This window comes from Microtus pennsylvanicus, chromosome 4, assembly GCF_037038515.1.
Source record: "Microtus pennsylvanicus isolate mMicPen1 chromosome 4, mMicPen1.hap1, whole genome shotgun sequence".
Taxonomy (NCBI): Eukaryota; Metazoa; Chordata; class Mammalia; order Rodentia; family Cricetidae; genus Microtus; species Microtus pennsylvanicus.
Genome location: NC_134582.1, coordinates 128,391,923 through 128,418,125, shown reverse-complemented (window position 1 = coordinate 128,418,125; position 26,203 = coordinate 128,391,923). Strand labels below are relative to the sequence as shown.

The 26,203-nt window shown below is 41.9% G+C and overlaps 1 protein-coding gene across 3 annotated transcripts in view; it reads left to right on the top strand.

The window, feature by feature from the left end:
- Positions 1–26,203, top strand: part of Bend7 (BEN domain containing 7) — an 84,308-nt gene that overhangs the window by 15,585 nt on the left and 42,520 nt on the right. For all 3 annotated transcript variants that reach the window (XM_075970455.1, XM_075970456.1, XM_075970453.1), the window contains 3 exons: positions 9,424–9,726; positions 13,341–13,463; positions 17,005–17,270. In XM_075970455.1, the coding sequence (XP_075826570.1) occupies positions 9,424–9,726; positions 13,341–13,463; positions 17,005–17,270 (692 nt within the window). The remainder of the gene's footprint in view (positions 1–9,423; positions 9,727–13,340; positions 13,464–17,004; positions 17,271–26,203) is intronic.

Here is a 26,203-nt window from a genome sequence, read left to right as displayed (position 1 = left end):
AATTCAGCCAATACTCAGTCATGTTCACATTTAGCTGATCCATGATGTCGATATGGAAATTAACATCTTGGGAAACAGAGATTTGCACTGTGTATTAGAGCTTTGTCAGAAGAGTTCTGTACAGTAGATTAGAGGATCAGCATTTCAAATTATATTGAAAAGACTGTCTCTTTCCAAACAGTAAGTTATGAATATTTCATCTCACTGACTGAAGGCAAGGTTTTTATTTACATTACTATAGGTATTCAGAAGCATCTCATTTTGCCTCTGTGTGTGAATTTATTGTTGCTTTTGGTGTGTTTTGCCTTTGCAGTGCTGTGAATTGGAGACAATCTTGTTATTTTTTTGTCCTATTGTATTATCAGTGTTTTTCTATATAGGTCATAGAATAACTAACATAAATACATTCAGATTCATTCTACTTTTACCAATAAAACATTTTTCTTTCATAAAACCAACAGGTTTATATGAATCAAGTTTCTAATTTAAAAGGAAATGTATGAGCCTCACTGTTCTTAGTCTGGAGTAGCACAGCCAAGTCAGACCCATAAAGATGCTCCTCTAAGGAGTCCGTTGCTACCACCATGTATGCTGACATAAAAATGGTCAAGGTGCTAAGCTGCATCCGGATTATGTGACAGGAACTTTCCGGATAGCACACAGCATGACCTCGACAGAAACCCCCTCTGCCTTTCTTTCACTGTCTACTTGAGTGAAGCACATGGACCTAGACCCTGGCGCCATCCAGTTCAGTTCTCTAAGGCATCCGCTAGCTTCTCCTGAGGAAAGTCAGATACCAGAGTTGGAAACTCTCAGCGTATTCTCCGCTGAGCAGGTGTGCCTGATTCTGCTGCCACTGTACGTCTCAGGGTAGCCATGAATGCTCTTCAGCACATTCTAGATGGTAATATTATGTTGTAAAGCCAGGATCTTGGACACTCCTGAAGATTATACTTGCTAGAGGGCTTAGGACAGTGGTTCTCAACCTTCCTAGTGCTGTGGCCCTTTAATACAGTTCCTCATGTTGTGGTGGCTCCCAACCATAAAATCATTCTCATTGCAACTTCATAACTAATTGTGCTACTGTTATGGATCGTAATGTAAATATCTGATATGCAGGATATCGGATAGGCAACCCCCAAGGGAGTTGTGACCGCAGGTTGAGAACTCCTGGCCTAGGACATAGTAAAAGTTATATAGAAAGTAACTTAAGCATTATTTCCCCTATATGCATATAAATTCCTTTATAAATCACACAATTTTTGTGGGATTTCAGTGGAAGGTGATCTCAAGAACATATTCCGAGTTGCAAACTACGGCACTCCCCAGAGCCGTTCTTTCCCAGCTCTCTTTGCTGTGCTCCCTAGCCATGTCAGCCTTTTCTGCCTAACTCCATTGTGATGTTTTCATTCCCAGAGCTATTCTACGTACTGGTTGCCTTATACCAAAAGTACCAAGGGTGTGTGCATGTGTGTGTAATTTTTCTTCAAAAAAATAATGCATATTTGAAAATTCTTTTGAAAGTTAAAGTTTGTGAAGCTGGAAATGGGGGTAAAACATAAAGGATCCAATCGCCATTGCACCCTCAGTGTTAATAATAATGTTTGTGGAAATACGTGTCTGTAAATGCATGTGCATTACAAGGAGAGGAAATGGAATTACATCATATCATGTGTTGCAATTTTTTTTTCACTTAACTAAATCTGCATTTGTTTCACTCATAATTAGTACCTACCTTAAACCAGCCAGGCAGTTGTAGGTCCTGGTTATCCAGTGAGAATGTGGTTGTGATGAACACAGCCTTCATGGAGTTTATACATACTTTTAAATTCTTACGCAATGGTCTGCTTCACTCCCTACTCAGCTGTTATGAAGTTCTGTAAATGCTCCATCAATAACTTGGGTTGTTCCCAGTATTTCCTCAGTGAATGTACTTGTGCTGTGCTATAGATGGTTGTTGAACTGTTTCTGCAGGATTAATTCCTACAAGGGGGCTTGCCAAATTTCACTCCAAAAAGGTATTTTGTTTTGTTTTACCAAATTATACACCTACCAGGAAAATATGAAGATAGGTATTCCGCTGTTCAAAAATGGGCTTAATGAATCTCTGATATTTGCCAAATTAAAGGATAATGAATTTCACAATAATTTTCATTACATTAATCATCAGGGACATAAAAATTAAAATATTTATCGAATCATTTATTCCTCTCGTGAGTTATATGTTGTCACTTGTCTAGTTTCCAGCTTAGCAGAGTCCGCGAACGTGAGAGCATATTTACTGTCTAGATGGCCTTACAGAGTACCTGACTCACCACCTTAATAATTTGTGGCCACTTTTTTGCCTCTTTCCCGTCCCATGGCATCCAGACTATGCTATGTGGAGCCCTTGAGTTCTTGAATGCCCTCCAAGGCCTTACAGGAAGCTGGGACCTGGCACAGCCTTTTCAGCAGAGCTTGCTGTTCTTTATTTATTGGGGTTTTGCTAAAGATTGTAGTTTACAAAAGGGTTCACTTAGAAAACCCTTGCTTTCCTCTGCCAACTGTTGCTTCTCAGGTCACGTTTCGCTGATTAGAACCCCAGCGTTCACATTCCTGGTAAGCACGTCCCACCCCCACTAAGGGGTACCTGCTGGGAGCCTTGAGAATCTTTGGAGTTAATGAGTCTGGAATGAGGTGCTAATCTCAAGTCCTCTCAGAGCAGAGCCTGCTTCAGATTCCTTTTCTTCTACTTCACTGGCTGAGATCTGTGCTGTAGACGTGAGAAGCCTATCTCCCTCTCTGCTAGCATCTGACAGCAGTTAGCTTAGTCTCCCTAAGACACGGCCCCACACCAGCCTGCACAGGTGTCTGAGAGGGCATGTTTTAGGTCGTTTGTACTGTCTTGGTCAGCATATGCTTCCCACTGCTAAACTCAACCTTTTTGTATTTATTTTAGCATGCCGTTACCTGAAAAACACGAGGGTTGTAAGCATGCTTTTCAGAAGTACCCTCGGTGTTGTGCAGCCATCGCCACTGTCTGGTTCCAGAATGTTTTCAGCATCCCCAACAGAAAAGGGTTCTCATTGTCACCTCTCACTCTGAGACTAGCGTTTATGAACTGGAAAAGCCAGCCCTTTAGGACCAGCTGTTGCCCACCCTCCAGCCCGTCAGCTATTTCTTCAGCCTGCTTTTTCCCTTATTAATAAAGAACAGGGTCCTATTCATAACACCCTTAGTGTATTAGAAGATATTAAATTATTCAGTAACTTATTTCTTAATAAAATGGCACAACTTCTTTAACCTCTTTTCTACCTCTTTTCTACCTCTTTTAATCTTTGGGTTTTTCATTACTTCAGCCTCTTTAAGACAAAACTGGACACAATAGTGTCGTAAAAACCTAACCAACAGTGAGCACTCCAGCTTCCCTGAGTCTGACCTTTTGTTCTGCTAGGCAAGTGACTGCTACGTTTCATACTGTAAGGGGGAGAGGATGGAGTTTGTTCACTGCCTCGAGGATTGTGGAATTCAGAAGGACTGGGTTTCACTTAGCTCCCAGCTTAGAAACAAGTGTAGTCATACCTCCATTAATGTTTAAATGTGTCCTTTGAGCTGTCTGCATCCTATTATACACTCAGAGAAGATCCAGGTCTCTGTAAGGTGCCCAGCAATCCCTGGGATTGTTAGTGGTCCTCAGGAATAGTCTGTCCAGAGAGGGCAGCCTTGGTCAAGTTTACACGGCTACATTTCCAAGTGCCTACTTATCTGACTTTATCAAAACAAGGTTCTTGGGGCTGTGATATAGCTCAGAGATACAGCAGGCACTAGGGCTGGGGCTTCAGTCCCCAGCCTGAATAAAAAAGTACCCAAGGCTCGGTATATTCTCACATCTTTGTAGCCTTCTTTTTGTAATTCTCTGCTGCTGTTAATACCCATTCGGGTACATGAGCTAGAAACCTTAGAGTTATCTGTCATGGATCTCTCTTTGACATCCTTCCGCCTCATTCTCCCAGGAGCTAATCACTAAGTCCTTTTGATTAAACTCTTTTAATGTCTTCTTTCCCTTTCCCACTCCTAATGGTGTCAAAAACTCATCCCTGTGTAGTCTTTAGCAATACTCACCCCAATTTCTCTCCACACATGAGTTTCACCACCACCTTCCCAGATTGTTTTTCTGAAGGACTTATCTGATCATTTCTTATCTTTCTACTAAAAAGATAGTGAATTTAAGTCACCTAGTACAGTAACTCATTGTCTCCAGAGTAAAATTCTCCCTCGACCTGGCATGCAAGGCCATTGGTGTGATGGTGGCCTTACTGTGCCTTTTCTCACCTGCCATGTCTTTAGAACTATGAAGCTTCTGGACAAACAGCTGCTCTGAACCAAGAGTGGATGGTGGTGTGTCTCTGTGGGCATCTTTCTGAGGCTGGAATTGGGCAGTGTCAGGAGCCAGTGGAAAGCCATTTCACTCTCCCCGCACGAAGAGAATGAATTAATCCAGGGAGCTGCAAGGAAAGCAGCATCTGTGGAAGAATTGTGTCCTAGCTCAGGAAGGAAACTGAAAGTGTGCTCTGAAAATATTCAGGCAGTTTGCTAACTGAAGTTCTGAGACACAGAAGAGAAGGGGTCACTGGGCCTGGGAGAACTGGGTACATTTTTCAGAGCAACAAATCAATACCAAAGGATTTGGGGGAAGATGTTGAGAAGTTTGGAGGGGAATGTCTTTCAGTTTGCGCCTGGTGTTCTTTGTATCTCAGAGGCCCTGATAAATGTCTGTTGAATAATTTAGTCAAGTGCCTTTTCACTCTGTCCTATTAATATGTTACCGGTTTACTCCTTCTGTGTTGGCATCTGCTTCCGCTAGGCCTCTTTCTGTCATATAAGTCAGTTCCTTCAATTTCCTAAGAAAGACAAAGAGACTGTTTACTGTATACCAGCACTTGGCGATCTGAGTGCACATGCATGGTGACTCATGGAGGTGACATACTATCTTTTTCATGTGCCCAGACTGAATAATTATGTCCTGTCAGGTATAGCCTGATCGAATGAGAGAGCTTCTGTGTGGAGGCTGCTGTGTTGGCCTCTTCCTTCTCACACCATGCATCACATGAATGTTTTATGTGAAGGAAAGTGATCCAATAGAGTCTCGACACTGAAGAGTAGAATTCAGCCCATAGTAGTTTCTGAACCCTGTCTCCTTCAGTTATTCTCCATCTTATTTTGTTCAGACAGAATCATTCTTACTGAACCCCAGGCCTACTGATTCAGCTAGCCTGGCTCACTAGTAAGTTCTAGGGACCCACCTGTCTCCTTCCCCTCCCAACTCCAGCACTGGAGTTACAGGCGCATACTGCCATGCTCAGCTTCTGTATGAGTCCTGGGGATTTGAACTCCTGTCCTCAGACTTGCACAGCAAGTGCTTTTCTGACTGAGCTGTCTCATGAGCTCCAGTTACGATATACTCTAGAAAGGAATTAAATTAAGGCCAACAAGACAGCCGCATGGCATAGCTCAACTAGAATGTGATTTCTTTTGTTTGTCTTTCCTAAGTAGATTAGTCTCTTGAAGCTGAATATAAGTGAAGATATATATGGTCTTGGAAAGACATCAGGAGTTCACAGGTTTCCTTATAGACTCTTGTTTCTCTAAACCTTACCTCGTTCCTAAGACTGTTTCCTGAGACCTGTGCACAGAAAAGACACTGGCACTTCAGACCCAGAAAGATGAAGAATCTTCATCTCGGCATCTTATGTACTTTCTACCATATTTTTTAATCACAGCCCTTGGAATCTCCTATGATAGGTTACCTTTATCTGAAGATGCAGTCACCTTCAGAGCATTAGGTGTTATTAACATCTTGGGAACTATGAACTGCCTGAACACTTTCTGGACTATTACCCCTTAGGTTATCGTAGGTTATCTATCGTAGCTCAGCCCTGAGTCAAACCTTTATGGTTCTAGAAACTCAAATAACTTGTTTATAGTCAGTGGCAAGTCAGTGCAGTTGAGAAGTGGATCCAGCTCTTCAGAAGACCTAATCTACCCATTTTACCTGCTAACACGTGTTGTCTGGGCACATGTGTCTTGGCCCATGTGCCCCCACTTTCTGTAAGTTGACTCAGCTTTTTGTGGTGCCTACTTTAGTCATCACGTCTCATTTCTGACTTTCTGCCCTAATGGACAATCAGAACTCTTTGCCTCTCTCTGCCAGAACTGCCCGTCTAGGAGTCCAGGGTTTCCCTCACCCTGGGAACACTGTCAACAGACTCAGCTTCTCCTCGCTTTTCTAGATGCAGGGGGTCTCCAGACAAGAAGTAGCCAGAGTTCATCCCTGAATGCCGAGTTGTCCACCAAGGAGCTCATCCCTCTTCTTCAAAGACACTTCCCTCAACCAGTTCTTTTCCAATCCTCCCTCTGGTCTCTCAGCTTGTTTCAGAAGAGGGTTGTGCGGTATGTGCAGTTTCCTGTATTCTGTTCTTTACAGTGCTCCGCAGTTGACAGCCCTTAGCCGGTTCTTTACAGCTCCACCGCTCTCACCATTCCCCTCCGGTCCAGCTTATTCTGCTCAGTTTGCCCTTCCTTTAGAAGATGTTGTGACCTTTGTAGGGACTGCCACCACCAGGTTCTTCTGTGTGCTTACCACCGTCTTTCTTTCTTTACTGTGGGCTGCTCAGGATTCCGGGCATCTACATAGCCAAGGTTGTATTTTGTTCTATGCAAAACTCCAGTTGTATTTTCAGTCTTAATCTGTACAGGCTCAAGTTCTGAAACTGTGAAACTAAGTAATGACAAAGCATCTTTGCCCTTAGATTGTTCCAGAGTCCTTCTGAGTCCCCACCCCCATTCCCATGGTAGCACTTCATCATAAAAGTCTGTCCTCCAGACACAGGCGGACCTTGGTCAAGAAGCATCTCTCTTCCTGTTATGTGTGGTGTTAGTGCAGAGAGGTGACCTGGCACTGGGTCACGAGCCTGTTAGCCTAGCCTCCTTTCCAGGGGCCACAGTGAGTAAGGCAGAAGGAAGCTTGTGCCAGAGAAGACCAGCCTGCACACAGCTTTCTGTACTTCACGGCCAGTCGCAGCAAAAGGGCCAAGAGTGGAAAGATGGGAAAGCTGCTTCCTCCTGCTGAGTGTGTGCCGTTAGGTGGCTAAGATTCACACTCCATTTACCAGTAGGCTGTTTCCAGAATTCCTCTGGGAGCTCTTCCAGACACACCCTGCTCCAGACACAGTGAGAACGGTATAAATTTTGTTGTCTCTGCATTATTTAAATCGTGCTTGGTCATTCATTCTCATAAAATCTGGATGTGATTTATTGTTTCTGTCTTATAACTTTGCTGGTGTTTGAAATAGAAAAAAAATGTATAATCAATTAAGATATTTCTCCTCTCAATCATGTGTTAGCACATAATATTATAAATTTAGGAATGTGTTTTTCCTGCATTATGTTCAATATGAAAGGTAGAATTAATATTTTTATTATCATTTTAATATTGGAGGGGCTAGGATGCTGCTCAGCAGTAGAACACATTTTTAGCATGAATTGATTCCCAGATTCTACCCCCTGAATTTTGAAGTTACTTATTTCAAAATAGCTTATAAAATTTCCTTACACAATACTTGGTAATAAAATACATTAATGAACTGGATATCTAACTAGATACTACCAGAGTATGTATCTTCTTTGTGAAACTTGCAGGTTCTACCTGAACAATATGGTTTATATGATGCCAAGTGCATTAAGACATCATTGTGTGTGTATTTACAATGCTACACGTTTCCTAATAGTTTCTTCTGTCTTTTTCTTCTCAAGTTTTAAACTTTAAGCATTTATTAGGGTGACTACATGGCCATACATGTGTATTATGGAATAAGATTTTCAATGCTTAGGTTAGAAAAAAAGCACACTTCATCTCTAAGATGATGCTTGTCACTGCATAGCTTAAGATCACATACGGCCGGGGAGGTAAGATGGTGGTGAGCAAACAGCCAGCATGGAGCAGGCCCTGGGCTTTCCTTCAGCACCATAGGAAAGAAGAGAAGACTGTCGTGTGTCTGGAGTAGCCTGCAATATCTGTACGATTTTGTGTTTATTAGTATATGTTTTAAAAGTACAGCATAGAGATAGCTTAACTTTTTGTTTTGTTTTGTTTTGTTTGGGGTGGAGGGGGAGGGCCTAATGTAACTCTGGCTGGGCTGGAACTGGCTATGTAGACCAGGATGGCCTCCAACTCACAGATCTGCCCACCTCTGCCTTCTGAATACTGGTATTAAAGGGGTGCACCACCACACCCAGCTGGAGTGCCTTGGTTTAAAAAAAAATTTTAAGCCGGCGGTGGTGGCGCACGCCTGTAATCCCAGCACTCGGGAGGCAGAGGCAGGCGGATCTCTGTGAGTTCGAGGCCAGCCTGGTCTACAAAGGGAGTTTCAGGACAGGCTCCAAAGCTACAGAGAAACCCTGTCTCGAAAAAAAAAATTTAAATATTCCCTAAGGGGAAAAGAATCTTAATAAAGAAATTGAAATTCAAAAAACAAAACAAAAAACAAATCTGGAGACTGGTTGCACAATAATGCAAATATATGTTCCTGAACTGTAAACTTGGAAGTAGTTAAGATGGTTAATTTGAGAACATACACATATTTTCATCATCAGAAAAAAAGTCAGTGTAAGTGACATGAAGTTTAGAAACAGTGGTTACTTTTGCACAAAGTTCCGAGCTGGAACTGCAGACAACGTGTAGTGGATTGAGGATGGAGAGTCCAGCACGGTGAATTTGGTTTCCAGCAGACGGCAGAGCAGAGAGGCTGTGGATACAACCAGTATCTGGAGCTGGGAGTCCATGCACCAGCCTCATCCGGGATGCTGGAAAGGGCCTCCCTGCTTGCTCTGCTGGGCCTCAGTATTTCTGTCTCCCATTACCTCCTAAGAAGGCAATGTTGCCGCCCACAGTGTGCCATCCTGGAGAATAAATACCTGCTTCGCTTCCAGCCCTCTTTGTTCTGGCCTCTGCTCGCTGAGGCTGGCAGAGAAGGGGGCAGAGAAATTGATGGTTACCTACCTGCCGCCAGTTTCAGTTACCCACAGATGGCTGTGGTTGAGCAGATGGCTAACCTACTGGCCTCATCTTTGTCTTCTCTCTTGGCTTTTTTTCCTTATGAACCCTTACTCATAAAATACTTCCAAAGAGGAAATTGAAAGTTGGTTTCTGATCATACTCTAAAGAAAGTTTTTTTCCCAGAGAGAACCGGGCCAGGAAAACTGTCTTTAGGCCATAGCCAGTTTTCCTTCCCTTACGCGTTGTGAATTATTTAAGAGTATGGAATCAGTATTCTTTCCCATTTCCAGAGAAGTACTGTTTGCTTTGCAAGGCTGTGGTGGTGGGATATTTGTGGTGTGTTTTCTTTTGTTAAGTTACAGTGCTAACTTTGACCCTGTTTCCATTAGGAGATGAAAACATGGAAATTAAAAAACAAATTACAGGGATGAGAAGATTACTGAATGACAGCACTGGGAGGATATATCAACGTGTTGGTAAAGAAGGAGAAAAACTAAAAGAAGAGCCCCAGGATTTGGAGTTAGTGTGGCCTCAGCGTTTGAACTCCTCTGCCGAGGCCGCACAGGGCCTCCATCCTCCTTCACGTGGGGCATGGAATGAACTACCAACCCAAAGCGGGCAGTTCTCAGGGCAGTATGGTACACGTTCTAGAACCTTCCAGAGTCAGCCCCACACCTCTGCAAGTTCTAATGGTACGATTGTCCAACGTTCAAAGTATCCTTGTGGGCAGGTATCCTGGCTTGTTTTAGTCCTGAGTATTGACTTGTTTTGAGATCAGTTTATGAAAATCTTCCTTTGTCACCCACCGCACTGGGTTCTTTTCAGTTCTTCTGTATGGGACTAAGGCCCTCAGACAGGGTCTCACAGGGCTAGGCAAATAGTTTCTACTCAACAGCGGCTCCACTCCTGTGCTGGGTTATTTTAGAAGGCAGAAGGGGAAGGCATAAGAGAAAATCTCGAGTGTATAAAAACTCCAGACTTGACAGGAAAATCAGTGGGTCTGCACTAAAAAGCAGACTCCTAGTAGAGTTTTAATGAAGTAAGAATTCTTATCCACCAGTACACAGACATTGTGGTAACCAGAGCCTGGACATTAAAGTGGCAGCAGCTGCCGTTAGCTTCCTGGTCATGTTTGGTGTTAGTAACGCATGCTCCAGCTTACCCTTCGCTTCACTTCATCGTCAGGAGAGTCCTACTTAGAGAGCACCTCACAGCTTTTCCTCTTGTAGAAGCCCTTTCCCTTACCTGCGTTTCAGTGCCGGAACTCATGCTGAGAAGTATGCCTTTAAATAGTGTTTCCCAACCTGTGGGTCGGGACCCCTGTAGGGGAGGTCAGTGATCCTTTCACAGGGGCACCTAAGACCATTGGAAAACATGGATGCTTGCATTATGATTCATAACAGTAGCAAAATTACAGTTATGAAGTAGCAACAAAATAATTTTACGGTTGGGGCCATCACAGCATGAAGAACTGTATTAAAGGGCTGCAGCGTTAGGAAGGGTGAGAACCACGGCTTTAAAGTCAGATTTCTTTAAAATCCCTGACTGTTAGTGGAGGGTGGGGCTCCAGATTTTTTCAAATCTTAAGAGAACAATTGATGCTTTTCTTGGTAATATTAATTTCCCATCCAGTGACATTGGATATTTCTTGGTTTATAAATTATGTATGGATGTGCAGATCTATAGTTTACACAAAGAACAAAGGAAAAATAAGGCATTTCAGCTTCCTTGAAAAGTTCAGGATTTTCTTCCTTCATGTTCATTTTATAATATCTTTTGGTAAAAAGAAAAAGTTTTGATTTTTTTTTTCTTAAACACAATTGACAGTAACCAGCTCAGGGGACTGAGAAGCCATCCTGAGACACTGATGAGACAGTAAGGGGCCCTAGAGATGTAGGGTATCTTCTCTCCTCAGTGTTCCATACGCAAGTATCCAGTTCACGTGCTGGCAGGCTTCCAGGCTAGAGGACGGTGCTCTTTAAAGGTTCCTCCATAAAAATGAAAAGTCTGTTCTCTTTAAAATTGGAAAATGATTTATAATGAGCTAAGAAGGGCTAGTTTTGCCCTCTAAAAACTCATAAAGATAGTGCTTAGATTAGTGCCTAGGCATATTCCGTAGCACCCTCTTAACTCTACTACCAGTAAGAGAAAAAGGGGCCCAGTGGGTGTAGAGTAAATGTGACCCTCCCACGGCAATGATTTTAGGGTAATATATTCTACTCACCAATATACAAGACTGTTGGGTTTATTTTAGAAACTGTTACTAATATTAAAAGTTACAAAAATTCCTCCAAATCATAATCAAAATAGATCGTTTTTGTCTCTTGCCTGCACCATTTCAGTAAAAATATACTATACAAGGGGCTGAAGAGAGAGCTCAAGTTGTTAAAGTGTCTGTTACATAGTGTAGAGACCTGAGTTCAAATCCCCAGAACCCACATAAAATCCAGGTGCAGCTTCTATAATCCCACACTAGCATGGTAAAGTCAGAAAGAACATATTGGTCAATCAGTCTAAGCATATCAGTGTGCTCCAAGTTCATTGAGAGACCCTGTCTCAAAAACTGGTGGAGAGAGTTCAAGGAAGACAACTGATATCAGTCTGTGCCCTCCATACATCCATATGCATGCACATATGATTTAGTTATATGTATGTGTATAGACATATATACTCACACACACCGTGCACACATAGACATATAAAATACACAGTTGACTCTTGAGTAAAGTATGTTGGAATTATGCACATCTGCCTATAGGAAGCTGTTTTGTAGAGATTTGTAACAGTTTGTGCACACTCTCAGGTGCACTTCACAGTCTAGAAATAGTGAAAAAATTATGGGAAAGTTGGATGTGTCATCAGTGTATAAAATAGGTAGATAATATCATTTATGATTTACCATTATCATTTGCTGACAAAATACATACACTTCTTATTTAAAAAAAAAAGAAACAAAAACCAAGATTTATTATAACTTAGGTACACAAACACTATAGACTATTCATGACGTCATTTGCAGTTAGAAGAAATTTAAACAAATGTGCATTTTTAGCTACCTCCTGTTACTGCTGTGGGGAGTTAAAAGTGAAGTGGGATCTTCAGCCTCACTTGAGGCTATGCCCTGCACACCTCTCAGAGCTGCCCAAGGATCCTTAGGATACAGCTGTGCCAGCCGTCTGTTTCTTTGGGGTAACTGGCAGTTCTAAAGCCGAGTTGCCTCTCTTTGCTACCGTTTGAATATTATTCCTTGGCGCTGCTCCAGAAGTAACCTTTAGTTCTTCTGTGGTTTTGCTGTGGTAAACTTCAGTATCTCAAATAATAATTATTAGGAGTTAGATTATATTCAATATATGATAAAAGACATCACTGGAACAACTCACCGTAGAACTTCAACTCACCTGCCTGTCAGGAACTTAAGACGTAGCTGCCTCTTAGACTGCTCTTGTTCATAGCAGCTAACCTGGAGCTGGAGAGGTCCAGCTGCCAAAGTTTTTTTCCCAAATGTGCTGTTTTAGTTCATGGACGATGGGGAAATACTTGTGCATGTATAGGGGAAACAGGAGAGTCTCTTTGTTAAGAAAAAAGGAGACTGGAGATGGGGGATTATAAGAAGCAAAGTGAAGAAAAGCAACCTATAGACACCTCTGAACCTTCAGGTCAAGTGCTGCCCCTCCCACCCTGCCTCCTGCTTCTCCCCACCCCAGCCAGAGAGTACTGCAGAAGACCCTGTGTGTCCACAGCTCTTCCTTGTTGAAACAGCATGCTTACCAGTAAAACTAGTCTTTGTTAGGCTGGTTTGGTTCTTAATATAAACGTTGTAGCTTGCATTCTAGCGGTAGTTTTCTAAGACTGATGCGGAGCTGGGACTCTGGTTTTGTGTCTGCTGTTTGAGAAAGGAGTGTGAAGGCTGGAGAGATGGCTCAGCCGCTGAAGGCTAGGCTCACAAGCAAAAATATAAGAGAAAGTAGCATGAGTATTTATCATGACTTGTCAGAGTCTTGTTATCCAAGATGACCCGGCCTCACAGTAGACAGGCCTGCCTTGGCAGTGCACTGTGTGCCTGCGTTCACACAGACCTTGCTACCTGGGACACAGCATGCACCTTACAAACAGAAGGCTGGGTAATTAGATAAAGTCAGACCCCCAAATTCAGGACGTGAAAATTACTGGGTACATTTTCTTCTAGCACAGTTTGATGATAATTGTACACACTTCAAAATGCTGTCAAGGTACATTTTTTTTCGTTTTCTTTATAATTATTTTTTGCATGCTTTGGGAGTATATCATTCTTTTCTTTCATGCTTAGGAGAACTTCCAGGGGTGAATTCATCAGCTGGATCCAACTGTTGTACTTGTAACTGCCAGTCAACATTGCAGGCCATTCTCCAAGAACTCAAGACCATGAGGAAATTAATGCAGTTTCAAGCAGGTACAAAAAAATCAGACCTCCAGATGCATCCTTTGATTGTGACTGTGTATCTGACATCTTCATTTGTGTACGTTGTCCTTTGTCCCACACTCCTTCCCACCCCGCTGTCTTCTGTGCCTTTTCAAGTATTCATTTTCTCGACTTTTCAACAACTTGTGATTTTTGTCTTATTTTATTTTTTTTAGCAAATCAAACAAATTTTGTTGTTGCCCCTAATACTGCTGTGAGGCTTATGCACATGAACTCAGCACACTTCATCCCATGATCTCCTGGTACTTCACAAATGCCAGTTAATTAAATTTTGGAATATCTTACGTGAGAGAGCCCTTCAGGAAATACAAGCTTCCCTGTTGAAGATACTCAGGGATGTGAGAGTGGTGAGCCCAGGCCCTGCTCGTCACTCTCGGCTCGCGTCAGGACGCTGATGATCAGACAAACCTCGTCTCTGTCTGCTTCCTTCATGATGCTCTGTTCTCTTTGTCATTGGGCAAGGTTAACAGTAAAACAGGGCATGTATAGTTGGAGATTGAGCTTCCTGTTTTTCACTCACTAGCTGGACGACTTCTGGGCCTCTCCGTTCTCACTTGTGAGTGGAGTGTCAATATCTAATTCATTCATGAGGTTGTTTTTAAATGTGAAGGAGATAGCAACAGTAAATGAGATTTTGTAAGGTAAGATGCACAACTCAGTATTCTCTTAAAGACCCCACGGCACTTTGTAGAAGTTTGGAAGTCAAGGTTTAGTGCCTTATTTTCCAGTCTTCACAATTAGTAAGGAAATTGGAAGTTTTCTTTTGTTATATATGCAAAAATAACAAATCCCTTTTGACGGGGACACTGCTGGTTGATGCTACTGTGGGAAAGCAGGGGAGCAGCCCAGCCCTGTGGTCACAGCGCTTCTGACTCTCCTCACCATCCTGCTCACGACGTCATCACTCAGAAAATGACTTGGTGCCAGCTGGTGCATTCTAGGAAAATGCTCACATTCCGTGATGTGGTCAGTACCCAGACATGTCAGTTACCCACACATTTTTAGAGAAGCCAAAGGGATTTCTGGGAAACGTATTTTTAAGGACCAAATTGGGTCTTATCCCAAGGCAGAAATAAGCATTTAGTCAAGTCAATAAGCACTTGACTCACCACGTTCCACCTGATAACTCTGGGTCCTTACCAGCCTGGCAGAGGCTGCCGTCTTCTACGTCAGAGCCTCGGAAAGAAAGGTTACTCTGTTCTGTAGATGCTGTGCACAGAGAGGGAATTTGTTAGTCCTTAAGAAAATATGCATATGAAATTATAATGATTTATTTTGTTACTTAAGCTCCTTACTACTGAAATGGCAAACTACAAATTGCACCCCTGTAAATCCTTGGCTGGAGCCTTTTTAGAATCTATTAAGTAAATGCCATTTTGTCACCATGTTTTCTCTTCTGAACCTTTGCAGATTAGCGAGGCAAATGATTCCAGAGCTGTGGAGAACAAAAAGGATAAACTGGATAAATGACTCTCATTTAATTTTCTTAAACTTAAAAATTCATGTTGTGCGGGCAGATTTACTTAAGGTTTATTGCCCATGAGACTTAGATTTAAATTCTATTTTGAAAGCTTCACCTTTATTTTACAGGAAGACAAGGACTTAGATCAAGCAGTTAAGATCTGAGTGCAGGAAGACTGGGCTCTCCCAAGATTTGCAAGGGAAGCAAGACTCAGTAACCCTGTCTGAACAGCAAAATCATTTCAATAACTGAGCTTAGAAAGAGCTTGGGCCTGGGGGCTGCAGCCTAGCTGCTCCTTCTCAAGGTACCTGGAGGCCATTTGACCCTGGGACAGGACAGACTAGCCTGGAGTGAAAACGCAGCCTTCTGCATGCTGAAATCTTTGGAGAATCCTTGCAGTGATATTGACACCCTGGCCCCACTGCTGGACATTCTGACCCACTGAGTCCAGGACAGGTTCTTAAGGCCTGGAAGGACTTTTTATTTTTTTAATATTTATTTATTTATTATGTATACAATATTCTGTCTGTGTGCATGTCAGAATATAATAAAGAGGCACCAGACCTCTTTACAGATGGTTGTGAGCTACCATGTGGTTGCCGGGAATTGAACTCAGGACCTTTGGAAGGGCAGGCAATGCTCTTAACCACTGAGCCATCTCTCCAGCCTGGAAGTACTTTTTTTTTTTTTTTTTGATTTTTCGAGACAGGGTTTCTCTGTAGCTTTTGGTTCCTGTCCTGGAACTAGCTCTTGTAGACCAGGCTGGCCTCGAACTCCCAGAGATCCGCCTGCCTCTGCCTCCCGAGTGCTGGGATTAAAGGCGTGCGCCACCACCGCCCGGCCTGGAAGTACTTTTTAAAGCGCCACACTAATTCTAGTGTGCAGTTGAGATCTAGAACCACTGTCACACTAATTCTAGTGTGCAGTTGAGATCTAGAACCACCGTCACTAATCACCTGATGCATAGCTAAACAAGGCCACTGTCCAGCTCGTTGCTCGCTAAACTTGGAAATTACCTTCTAATACAAAGATAAAGATATTTGGATCGGTATAAATATTCTTGATTTTCAGACTTATAGGAAATAAGTAAAAGGAAGTAGGCTGTGTTGCTGCCCATTTAAAGGCCTGGCTTTCATGTGGCTTATGTTTATGCGTTTCTTTCTGTTCAAAAGAAAAACAGCCGGCACTCCTATGGTTTTACTTAGGAAGCCATGTTGATAGAGGAAGATTTGATACAAATTGAAGCTGTATTTTCCTATTTTAGTTTTCATCAGAGTGGTTGATAAATTCTCCTTCTCAGAGTATCCCTGTGGAAAAGTAAACTTGCAGTCTCGGATTCCTGAAGTATGTGTTCATTGTGAACACTTGTCATTGTACTGTTTGTAGATTTGTTAATGTACTTGACTTGCTCACAACTATGTCTTTCCTACTTTCTGTTGAACACAGTGCACTGGAGATAGTTAACATGCAGAGGATACTTGATGAGGAAAGAAACCTGGCAGGGTTAAGTGACTAACACTACTTTCCCATGTGCTTACCCAGCCCTGTTCTAGATAGATTCCTTCCACACTGTTTCTTTCAACCAGTCTTACCCAAATGGTCATCATTTCGGCTCTTGTAGACTGTAACTGATCAGCTGAACTCCCAGAGACATTAGAGGTTTTGCTGGAATGAACTTACTAGAGAGCATGAGGATCCATACCTAAATTTAAGTTCTGGAGTTCTTATTCCAACATGTCAATATGATTCACGAAGCCATATTTTCCCATCGCTCTTATCCCTTTCCTTCCATCGAAGCCAGGATGCTGTAATGGTCTGATGATTCACAGTGTTAAGAACGAGTTTTCTCCTGGATGACGCTCTGCTGTTAGGACTGTAAGGTGCCCCTCGCTGCCTCTGCAGCCCTGTGGTGCAGAGTGAGATCTATCTATCCGTGCTTCACCCTGAGGGAGCCTCCCTTCCCTGTCCGTTTGTAAATCACAGAGACAGAGCCGGGTAGGTTTGCCTCAGACACAGTGCCTGTACCATATTTGTGTTTATTGTCCACAGTTGGAACACAAAACAGACAACAACCCCCAATTTCCCTTATATGCTCCCAGCGAACCGCTGTCTCACGCAAGAGAAATAAGAAGAAAAAAGTGCTCCCAAAGACCGTGGAACCTGTGACTGTGAAACCAAAGCCCAGTCCATTGGAAGTTGAGAAGCCAGCAGCCGTGGCCACAAGGCCATCTGGTCTCCAAGCCACAGAGCACACCTCCAGTGAGGAGAACCATGTCCTGGGATTTGGCATTGTTCTCGAATCGCCTTCCTCAGATGTAAGTTGATATATTTTCTGGCTGCTGACCTAGTTGATAGAAGTCTTAGGAAGCTTATAGTATTAAGACACCTTCCATCTTGCTAGTTCTGCCCCAAACAGGTAGAGACATTTGGAGTTATGCAGAAGGGAAGAGGGAGAGAAGCCCCTTGCCTGGGCCTTCCTTCTCTGAGAAGTGTAGATGTCTTCCCTTATTCAAAGGCATTCTGCCCGTTATCTCCGAAAGAAGGCCGTGCTGTAAATAATCTGCTCGCTAATTTCTTTAAGATTTTTAATTTCCACGTGGCAGTTTTCAATTTCCTCAGTGTAGAAAACGAAAAGAACATAATTAAATCCTGTGTGGATGGGCATAAATGAACACAGAAGCACACAGATAAGGTCATCCCTTTGAGGAAACACAAACCAAGAATAAGAAGGGGCAGTGGTGCTAATTCTGTTTCATAGATGCAAGCCACACCGCTAATTAGGTGGCGGTGTCGTGCCATTTACTCTGTGTAATGACAGGTTAACGCTCTGCAGAGCTTTGCTATTTTAATATCACAGCTACAGTGTTGTTGCGGTCTAGGACGGTAGATTGCATCTGAGCTACCCGTCTGACTTGCTGTTTTATATTCATAGGACCATAAACGAATTTCTGTCATAATGTGCTGAATTTGCAGCTGCAGTCTCTACTTACAATGTCTTTATCTAAAGTACATTTATGTTGAGAACCCCAACTTGTTGGCAGAGTTCTTAAAATAAACAAGAAAAAGTGATTCATTATTAGCAGATTGCATAGGATGAGGTTCCTGCTGAGACCTCCCACAGAGTCCTATAGGATTGGAATTTGGCCTTGCCTTCTAAACTTTAACTAAGAAACAAATTGCTAATTTTTTAAAAGTAGTCTATTTGAATTATAGGAAGACAGTTTGCTGCCGTAGATCCACATTTGGGTCTTTACTGAAGAGATGCAATGAAAATAATTGTCTCGCTATGTTTTCATATTAGAAAATCCGTAGCACTTCCGTGCAAGTCTCAGTGTTAAAGGAGGCATTTTGTTTTCATCAAAAGTATATGCTGCAGCCATTAAGCTCTTCTAAATTAATATTTAATTTACAAAATCCTTTGTGGTAACGAGGTTCTGTATGGAGCCAGCTCCCTCATTTGATGGTATCATGGCATCACTGCAGCTAAGGCCTGGTTCATGTCCTGGTAAATCACATACTTGAAAACAGGAATATTATTCCACAAAATACAGTGAAGCTATTTTGACACACCCTCATATTTTCCTTACATTTCTTTCCTGATAGGCATTGATATAGTAAGAGCAGTAATTGAGACCAGGTCATCTCCTATGTAGGTGTGTCTAGTGCCATTGAAAACAGGACTCTCCCTTTTTTATTGTTAAGTTCCAAGTGTATTTGAGCTATAAATGGAGGTCTGGTAAAGACCCTGTGTATATTTACAAAATAGAATAGAGTATTTATTGTTTTTCCCAATATGAGTATTTTTTATGTAACACATAAAAACAATTTACATTTTATTCATGGCCATTTTTAGTAACAAGAGCTACTAAATTTGATTAAGTACATGTGGCACTGTTCGGGAAAACTCAGGTGCTAATTGTCTCTGGACGGTAGCGGGATTCTGAAACAAAGCGGGCAGCTATGAGGATGTCAACTCCGCAGGACCCATCTGATAGCGCCGTTTGATTGATCTCTCCAGTGGAAACTGAACCTGCACTAGGAGACCTTGGCAGTGAGTCCCAGTATTGGCTGCAAAAATGCTGTCTGTGGAGCGTGCTCACAGGCATTCATGAGGCTGGCCTGCGCAGTTCCTGGGATGAGTGGTGGGGCTTGAATCCCCCCAAGCAAACCCTCAAATGGACGCTATGTGCTAAAATAACCGACTCAGGTCCCTTCCTAATCTTTTACTATTTCTTAGCTATGAGACTATAAAGTTTTTAATAGGGTATAGAGAAAATAAATCTTCTAATTTTTATAACAATTATTCTATAAAACAAGTTGGAAAAAATATAAGGAGATAGGAATTTGTTTGAAATGGTCTCTGAAAAGTCCTCAGTGTTCAGAGGACTAAGGCCAAAGTCATGGCAGAGGGCATTTTGTACCTTGTTTCTGGCTGACTGAAAAAGTAGAATGCTTCCAGGAGTGAAACCTTGATGTGGCACATGAAGTACCTTCCATTTCCCCTTGGGGGCAGTAGGGAGCCAGTGCGAGTTCCACGTAGATCAACAGTCCACCCATTGGCCCATTGGAGCGGGGTGGCTGGAGTCACATTATGGATGGCGGACAGCTGAAGAAAGGAGATACTAGAGCAGTGATTCTCAGCTTGTGGCTCATGACCATTGGGAGGTTGAACGATCCTGTCACAGGGGTCAACTAAGACTATCAGAAAACACAGATATTTGCATTATGATTCATAACAGTAGCAAAATTACAGTTATGAAGTAGCAACAAAAATAATTTTATGGTTGGGGTGACCACAGCATGCTGAACTGTCCTGAAGGGTCGTAGATTAGGAAGGTTCAGAACCGCTGGGCTAGAGTCTGGGCAAACAGGAAGAAGATCCCCATAGTTAGCCAGGCAGGAGTGAAGTGAGGGCCATGGCAGAAAGACTTGGTTGCTGAAGGCAAAAGCAAACCCCTGATCTTTGTCTTGGGAAGTGGGGGAGGGGGCTGTTCTATCAGCAGCTCTGCCTGAGGTAGGAAGAACAAGCACAAAGCTGGTTTTCTGTTCTGGGTAGGAAGGGAAAGACAGTTCAGTATTCTCGAATATCTAGACCCTGTAGCACAGGAGAAAGATGAGCGCTAAGCATCACACCTCTGCTAATTGCTAGATTTAAAAGAAACTGAATTATTTTTGAAGATTTACAATGTAATAAGTTACTCTTTATACATTTACTTGTCCTGTCACACAAATGCGACTGTGTGTACTCGTAGCACAAACCCAGATGTAAGAGTCCGTGTGGGTTGTGGCTCACTAGGGACTCACATCTTCTGAGTGATGACTGTCCCTTCTCAAATCCAAGACTGTACGAAGCTCCAACCAAGACCCTCTGAAATATCAGTGCATTTAATGATATGTCATATACGGGAAAATCCTATTGCAATGCCTTGCATGTAAAAGGTACTTAATAAATGCAAGTTGCTTAATCTACAGATGATGAAATATTTACTCATGCATGAAACACCTTGTACAAAATAAACTTAAAAAACGTTGGGGTCCAGATTTTGGCTTCAGTGAGAGCCCACTCCTCAGTATAACTGCCATTTACTTGCTCTTGTCTCTGCCTCAAACATGTCAGGGCTCCAGTCCAATTTGAGAAATTCTCCTTTACGGAAGCTTCTGTGTTGTCGTTGCTGTTTTTCTTCATTATTTTCATGATTTTATATCTTTCCCCAGATCCTCAAGAGCATGTCCTGTGTTGTGAGTAATAATACTCCTGTGACATCCTGTGTGAAATAAGTCATCCATCCCATTTAGTCCTTACTCTTGGAGGGCTTCTTACTGTTTGTTATCTTCTGTAAGGGAACCTGCGTAAGAGGCAGGTCAGAGGTCAAACTAAGGCTCCACTCCAGGTGTCCTCTCCCTTGTTCACTGTGGAAAAGGCTTTGGGTGCCCATTCAAATATACTTCCTTCTTTCAATTTTTAATTTTTTAATGAGTATTTTGACTTTGTTTATATGTGTGCACCCTGTGCATGCCTGGTGCCCATGGAGGCGAGAAGAAACTGTTGGGCTCCCTGAATTGGAGTTACAGATGGTTGTGAACCTCCTTGTTGAGCCCCAGTCCTCTGGAAAAGCATCCAGTGTTCTTCTTAACCACCGAGCCATCTCTCCAGCCCTCAAGCACATTTCCTGGACATCGCAAACACTCTTAACTCTATGACTGATTATTATATGAAACAGAACCAAGTGGTTAGACTGAGTTTTTAAAAATTCTATTTACTTGGCACTTTCTTAGGAGGAACTTAAGTGGTTAATGAGCAGGCTGCTGACTTAGGGTCTCAGCTGTGTGACCCTGAGCAAGTGAACCCTGGTCCTCACTCATCCTCCTCCCTATAGTGGGGATAATGATGCTTTCCTCACAGAGTTGGCCTCCTGGAAGAATTAATGAAGCCTTCTATGTAAAGCACTTAGAACAGTGCCTGGCACATTTTAAGCACTCAATAAATAATGGTTCTTTTTTTAACCTTACTGTTCCTACCTAAGTACCTTTAGAGGAACAAATGTAAATACGGTTAAGTAAATTTAGCTGTCTGTAAATGATCAGATGCACATGAACAAATAACGCTTTGGAGGAGGAAACAGCTAAGGGGTGGGGGGGGGCTTCACGTGTGCGTTGTGGTTATTTGACCCTTTTAAAATTAGCACTTAAATAGAATTCAGACCTAAATTACACAGAGGCAAAGCCCAAAACCAATTCTGAGGTTCAAATACATTATCTAATTCTTTTTTCCTGAATTCACAGCGCAATGCACTATTAGTACCAAGACAAACAGTTGCTCGTTTCTTATAGCTATTGCTTTTCAATGCTGGGTCTGTTGATGTGTTGTCTCTTAGGGCAGTATGCCTGAACCACCTTAGCACTCTTTCTGTTGATGCTGAGTTCTGTTTTGTTTTGTCTGCTTTGCTTTACTGAACGACTAAGGCAAGCTTTAAAACAATTTCCTAAATTTTAATCATATAGAAAATGTTTTTATTTGATAGAGTTATTATAAATACTCTCCAGCTTTCTCCCTCCTTCTGCTCCTGCACTTGCCCAGAGACCGCCTCTGCACCTCCCCACAGTAAACCTCCCACATGAAAGTAAATAAATAGTAAATACTCTCCAGTAACTCTAGATTGCAAAAATTCTAAGTTAACAGAAGACAAATGATGAATATTCATCAGTTTAAGATAATTTGGTTAATCCTGATTTTGTATGCTTCTTAAATAATTTTAAGTGCATTGGTGCCTTCAACAAAAATAGCTCCTTAATTCAGAGTGCTTTCTTGATACCATATTGTCTCAATAGATAAGATGTTCTGCTAGGATCAATTAAAGGAAATCATTATCCATTTCCTCATTGACACATTGCATACGTGTGTGAGTCTGAGTTTCTACGACAGGCTACCTGGGTTCAAATCCTCGCCTCATCATGGTAGTGGATGGTCTTTTAACAAGTTACTCAGTTTCCCTGGGCCTTAGAATAATGATGGTAGCCACTTCATAGAAGAAGAAAATTTAGAAAAGTGATGTTTCTTTGTTATTGTAGGACAGTTGTACTCAAGGTTGTTGACCCGGCTGTCAAACAACCTTTCACAGGGGTCACATGTCAGATATCCTGCCTATCAGATACTTACATCACAATTTATAACAGTAGCAAAATTGTAGTTGTGGAGTAGCAATGAAATAATTTTGTGGTGGGTGGCTCACCCCATGAGGAACTGATTAAAGGGTCGCAGCCTTATGAAGGCTGAGAACCACTCACTGCCCTAGGGCCTAGGATATAGTAAGTAACAAGCAAATATCAATTATATCACCATTTTCAGGGTGCTTGAAGAGAACATAATAGTCTTTGCTCTTTAAGGGGCAGAGGGAGAAACCACAAGCAGCCCTTGCACTATCGTAGCCTCCTGAAAACAGGGAAGAGTGGGACTTCTCTACCTGGAAGGTCAAAGAGTCTCAGCATGACCTCTTCTCAGAGGAGTTGGGGGAGAAGAAACGACACTGTGGTGTTGAAATCTTACAGATTGTCCATTTAGTTCAATCATCTAACATAAATCAGAACTTAATGTTCAGAATCGTGAATTTATTGCCTGAGAAGGAAAGGCTCAGCACGTCTCTGAAAGGCTAGAAACTCTCATTATGCAAATGCATGAAGAAACCAAATTGTATTATCTTTTCTAAAATTCTTAATTCTACCAGAATTCTATCAAAGAAACTTAAGAGAATTAGAACGTTAATGATTTCTTTTCATCCTAGTCAGTATTAAACGTAAAATGTCTGCTATGATTATTACGCTTGCTTTTTCATAGAAATTTGGCTAAGCACTTTTTAATATCTCTCTTGCAGTATTGGTCTTTGATGGAGTATAGCCAGTGAGTTCTGTTCCATTAACACTGGGGATTCTGCACTAGCCACACCTTAGGCCACATCCGTGCTAGACTGCTTAACAATAGCAGACAGACTTGCTGAGCCAACCACAGCAGGCCCGACCCCAGTCTCAGCTCTTCATTGGTCAAGGGTTGTGAGGTAGCATTTTTTAAATGGTAGTAGTAAGTCTACCCAGAGCAGGTTTGATTTATGGGATAGAATGTTTTAAAAGAAATGTAACAGTTAGGAACAAAATAAAAATGAACGTTAGGGGTTTTATTTGTTTTAACATTTTTTCTTTCATATGCTGAAATTCATTTTCCTAGAAATGCATCAAATACCACTGCTAAATAAATAGGACAAAGTTTCATTATGTATTACGAACAGACAAACTAACTGCTCTTAAGCGTTATTGTCAGTCCTGTGTTACATCCTCAGCAGAATTCACCTCTTCTTTTGTAGTTTTCTTTAAGGTTCCATCCTGAGCCGTTCAGAGACTTCCCAGCTGGCGACTGCCTGGTCCACACCTTACATAACCATTCACACAGTGCATGTGCCTATAGATGTGGGCCTTGCACAACATAGAACTTGAAAATCTTTGTGTATCATTTATTAATTTATAGTTGAAAATCTGGAGCTAATGCCCAACATAAGCATCTGTGCACTTCTTTTTCCTCTTAACCAATGACCATATGTAACTTGTTAAATGTCGTACTATAATTTTTGTACTATTAATATCTTATAAAAAATAGCCTGTATCCGATATATTCTAAGTGATTCATTTATATGCTCTCTTTAAGTATCTTATGATATGCTCACAGGGACTTGTGGGTGGCAGGGACAGGGAGGTGCCTTTCCAGTTACCTGGCTGGAAAACCTATCACCTAAACTAGATCTTAACCCCAATTAAATCTAACCAAAAGGAACACCACACCAGAGATGCAGAGAAACAGCATAGTCAGTGTAGCTGCCCTTAGTCCAGGGGCATTTTCTTTTTTCTTTTTTTTTTTTTTTGCTTGGTATAGTTCTTTTATTTTTTTAATTTATTTATTTATTAAAGATTTCTGCCTCCTCCCCGCAACCGCCTCCTATTTTTTTTAAATTTATTTATTTATTAAAGATTTCTGTCTCTTCCCTGCCACCGCCTCCCATTTCCCTCCCCCTCCCCCAATTAAGTCCCCCCCCCGCCCGAAAAGCAATCAGGGTTCCCTGTCCTGTGGGAAGTCCAAGGAACCCCCACCTCCATCCAGGTCTAGTAAGTTGAGCATCCAAACTGCCTAGGCTCCCACAAAGCCAGTGCGTGCAGTAGGATCAGAAACCCATTGCCATTGTTCTTGAGTTCTCAGTAGTCCTCATTGTCCGCTAAGTTCAGAGAGTCCGGTTTTATCCCAGGCTTTTCCAGACCCAGGCCAGCTGGCCTTGGTTAGTTCCCAGTAGAACATCCCCATTGTCTCAGTGTGTGGGTGCACCCCTTGCGGTCCTGAGTTCCTTGCTTGTGCTCTCTCTCCTTCTGCTCCTGATTTGGACCTTGAGATTTCAATCCAGTGCTCCAATGTGGGTCTCTGTCTCTGTCTCCTTTAATCACCTGCTGAAGGTTAATATTCAGGAGGATGCCTATATGTTTTTCTTTGGGTTCTCCTTATTTAGCTTCTCTAGGATCACTAATTATAGGCTCAATGTCCTTGGTTTATGGCTAGAAACCAAATACGAGTGAGTACATCCCATGTTGCTCTTTTTGGGTCTGGCTTACCTCACTCAGGATAGTGTTTTCTATTTCCATCCATTTGCATGCAAAATTCAAGAAGTCCTTGTTTTTTATTGCTGAGTAGTACTCTAATATGTATATATTCCATACTTTCTTCATCCATTCTTCCATTGAAGGGCATCTAGGTTGTTTCCAGGTTCTGGCTATCACAAACAATGCTGCTATGAACATCGTAGAGCATATACTTTTGTTGTATGATAGGGCCTCTCTTGGGTATATTCCCAAGAGTGGTATTGCTGGATCCAGGGGTAGGTTGATCCCGAATTTCCTGAGAAACCGAAACACTGCTTTCCAAAGTGGTTGCACAAGTTTGCATTCCCACCAGCAATGGATGAGTGTACCCCTTTCTCCACAACCTCTCCAGCAAAGGCTATCATTGGTGTTTTTGATTTTAGCCATTCTGACAGGTGTAAGATGGTATCTTAAAGTTGTCTTGATTTGCATTTCCCTGATCGCTAAGGAAGTTGAGCATGACCTTAAGTGTCTTTTGGCCATTTGAAGTTCTTCTGTTGAGAATTCTCTGTTCAGCTCAATGCCTCCAGGGGCATTTTCAAGAGCCATTAGGACGGAGCTGTTTCTGCTTCCAGAACATCATCAGTGTAAGATGAAATTGCGCTGGATAAGGAATTTCCAATACTGATATATTGAACTCGGTGGCGGAGGCATGTAAAGTAAGTAAAACACTGCATAGTAGGAATTCGTAGTGCACCCTAAAAATAATTTCTGTAAACATTGTAAGTGGTGCCCATAATTTGGATGTCATCATTTTAAACATGATCTTATTTCTATAACACTAGACTCTGCAAATTAGTATATTAGCTATCTGTCTTGGCCTGGGCATCAAATAATAAATCTGTCAAGGAAAGTCTAGAGTTTTTTAATGATGCTTATTTAGAACAGTGTTTGTTTTTATAACTATTATCAGTAAATAGATCTCATTTAAACTGAAGCCAATAAACAAAAAGGGATAATGATTCTACAACTACACAAAGTGTTTTAACCTGCTTTTAAATATATGCGCAGAGTTGTGGTTCATTACATGGTAATAATGTACTATGATTATGCTTATAAAGTAGAATAAATAGCAAGGTTT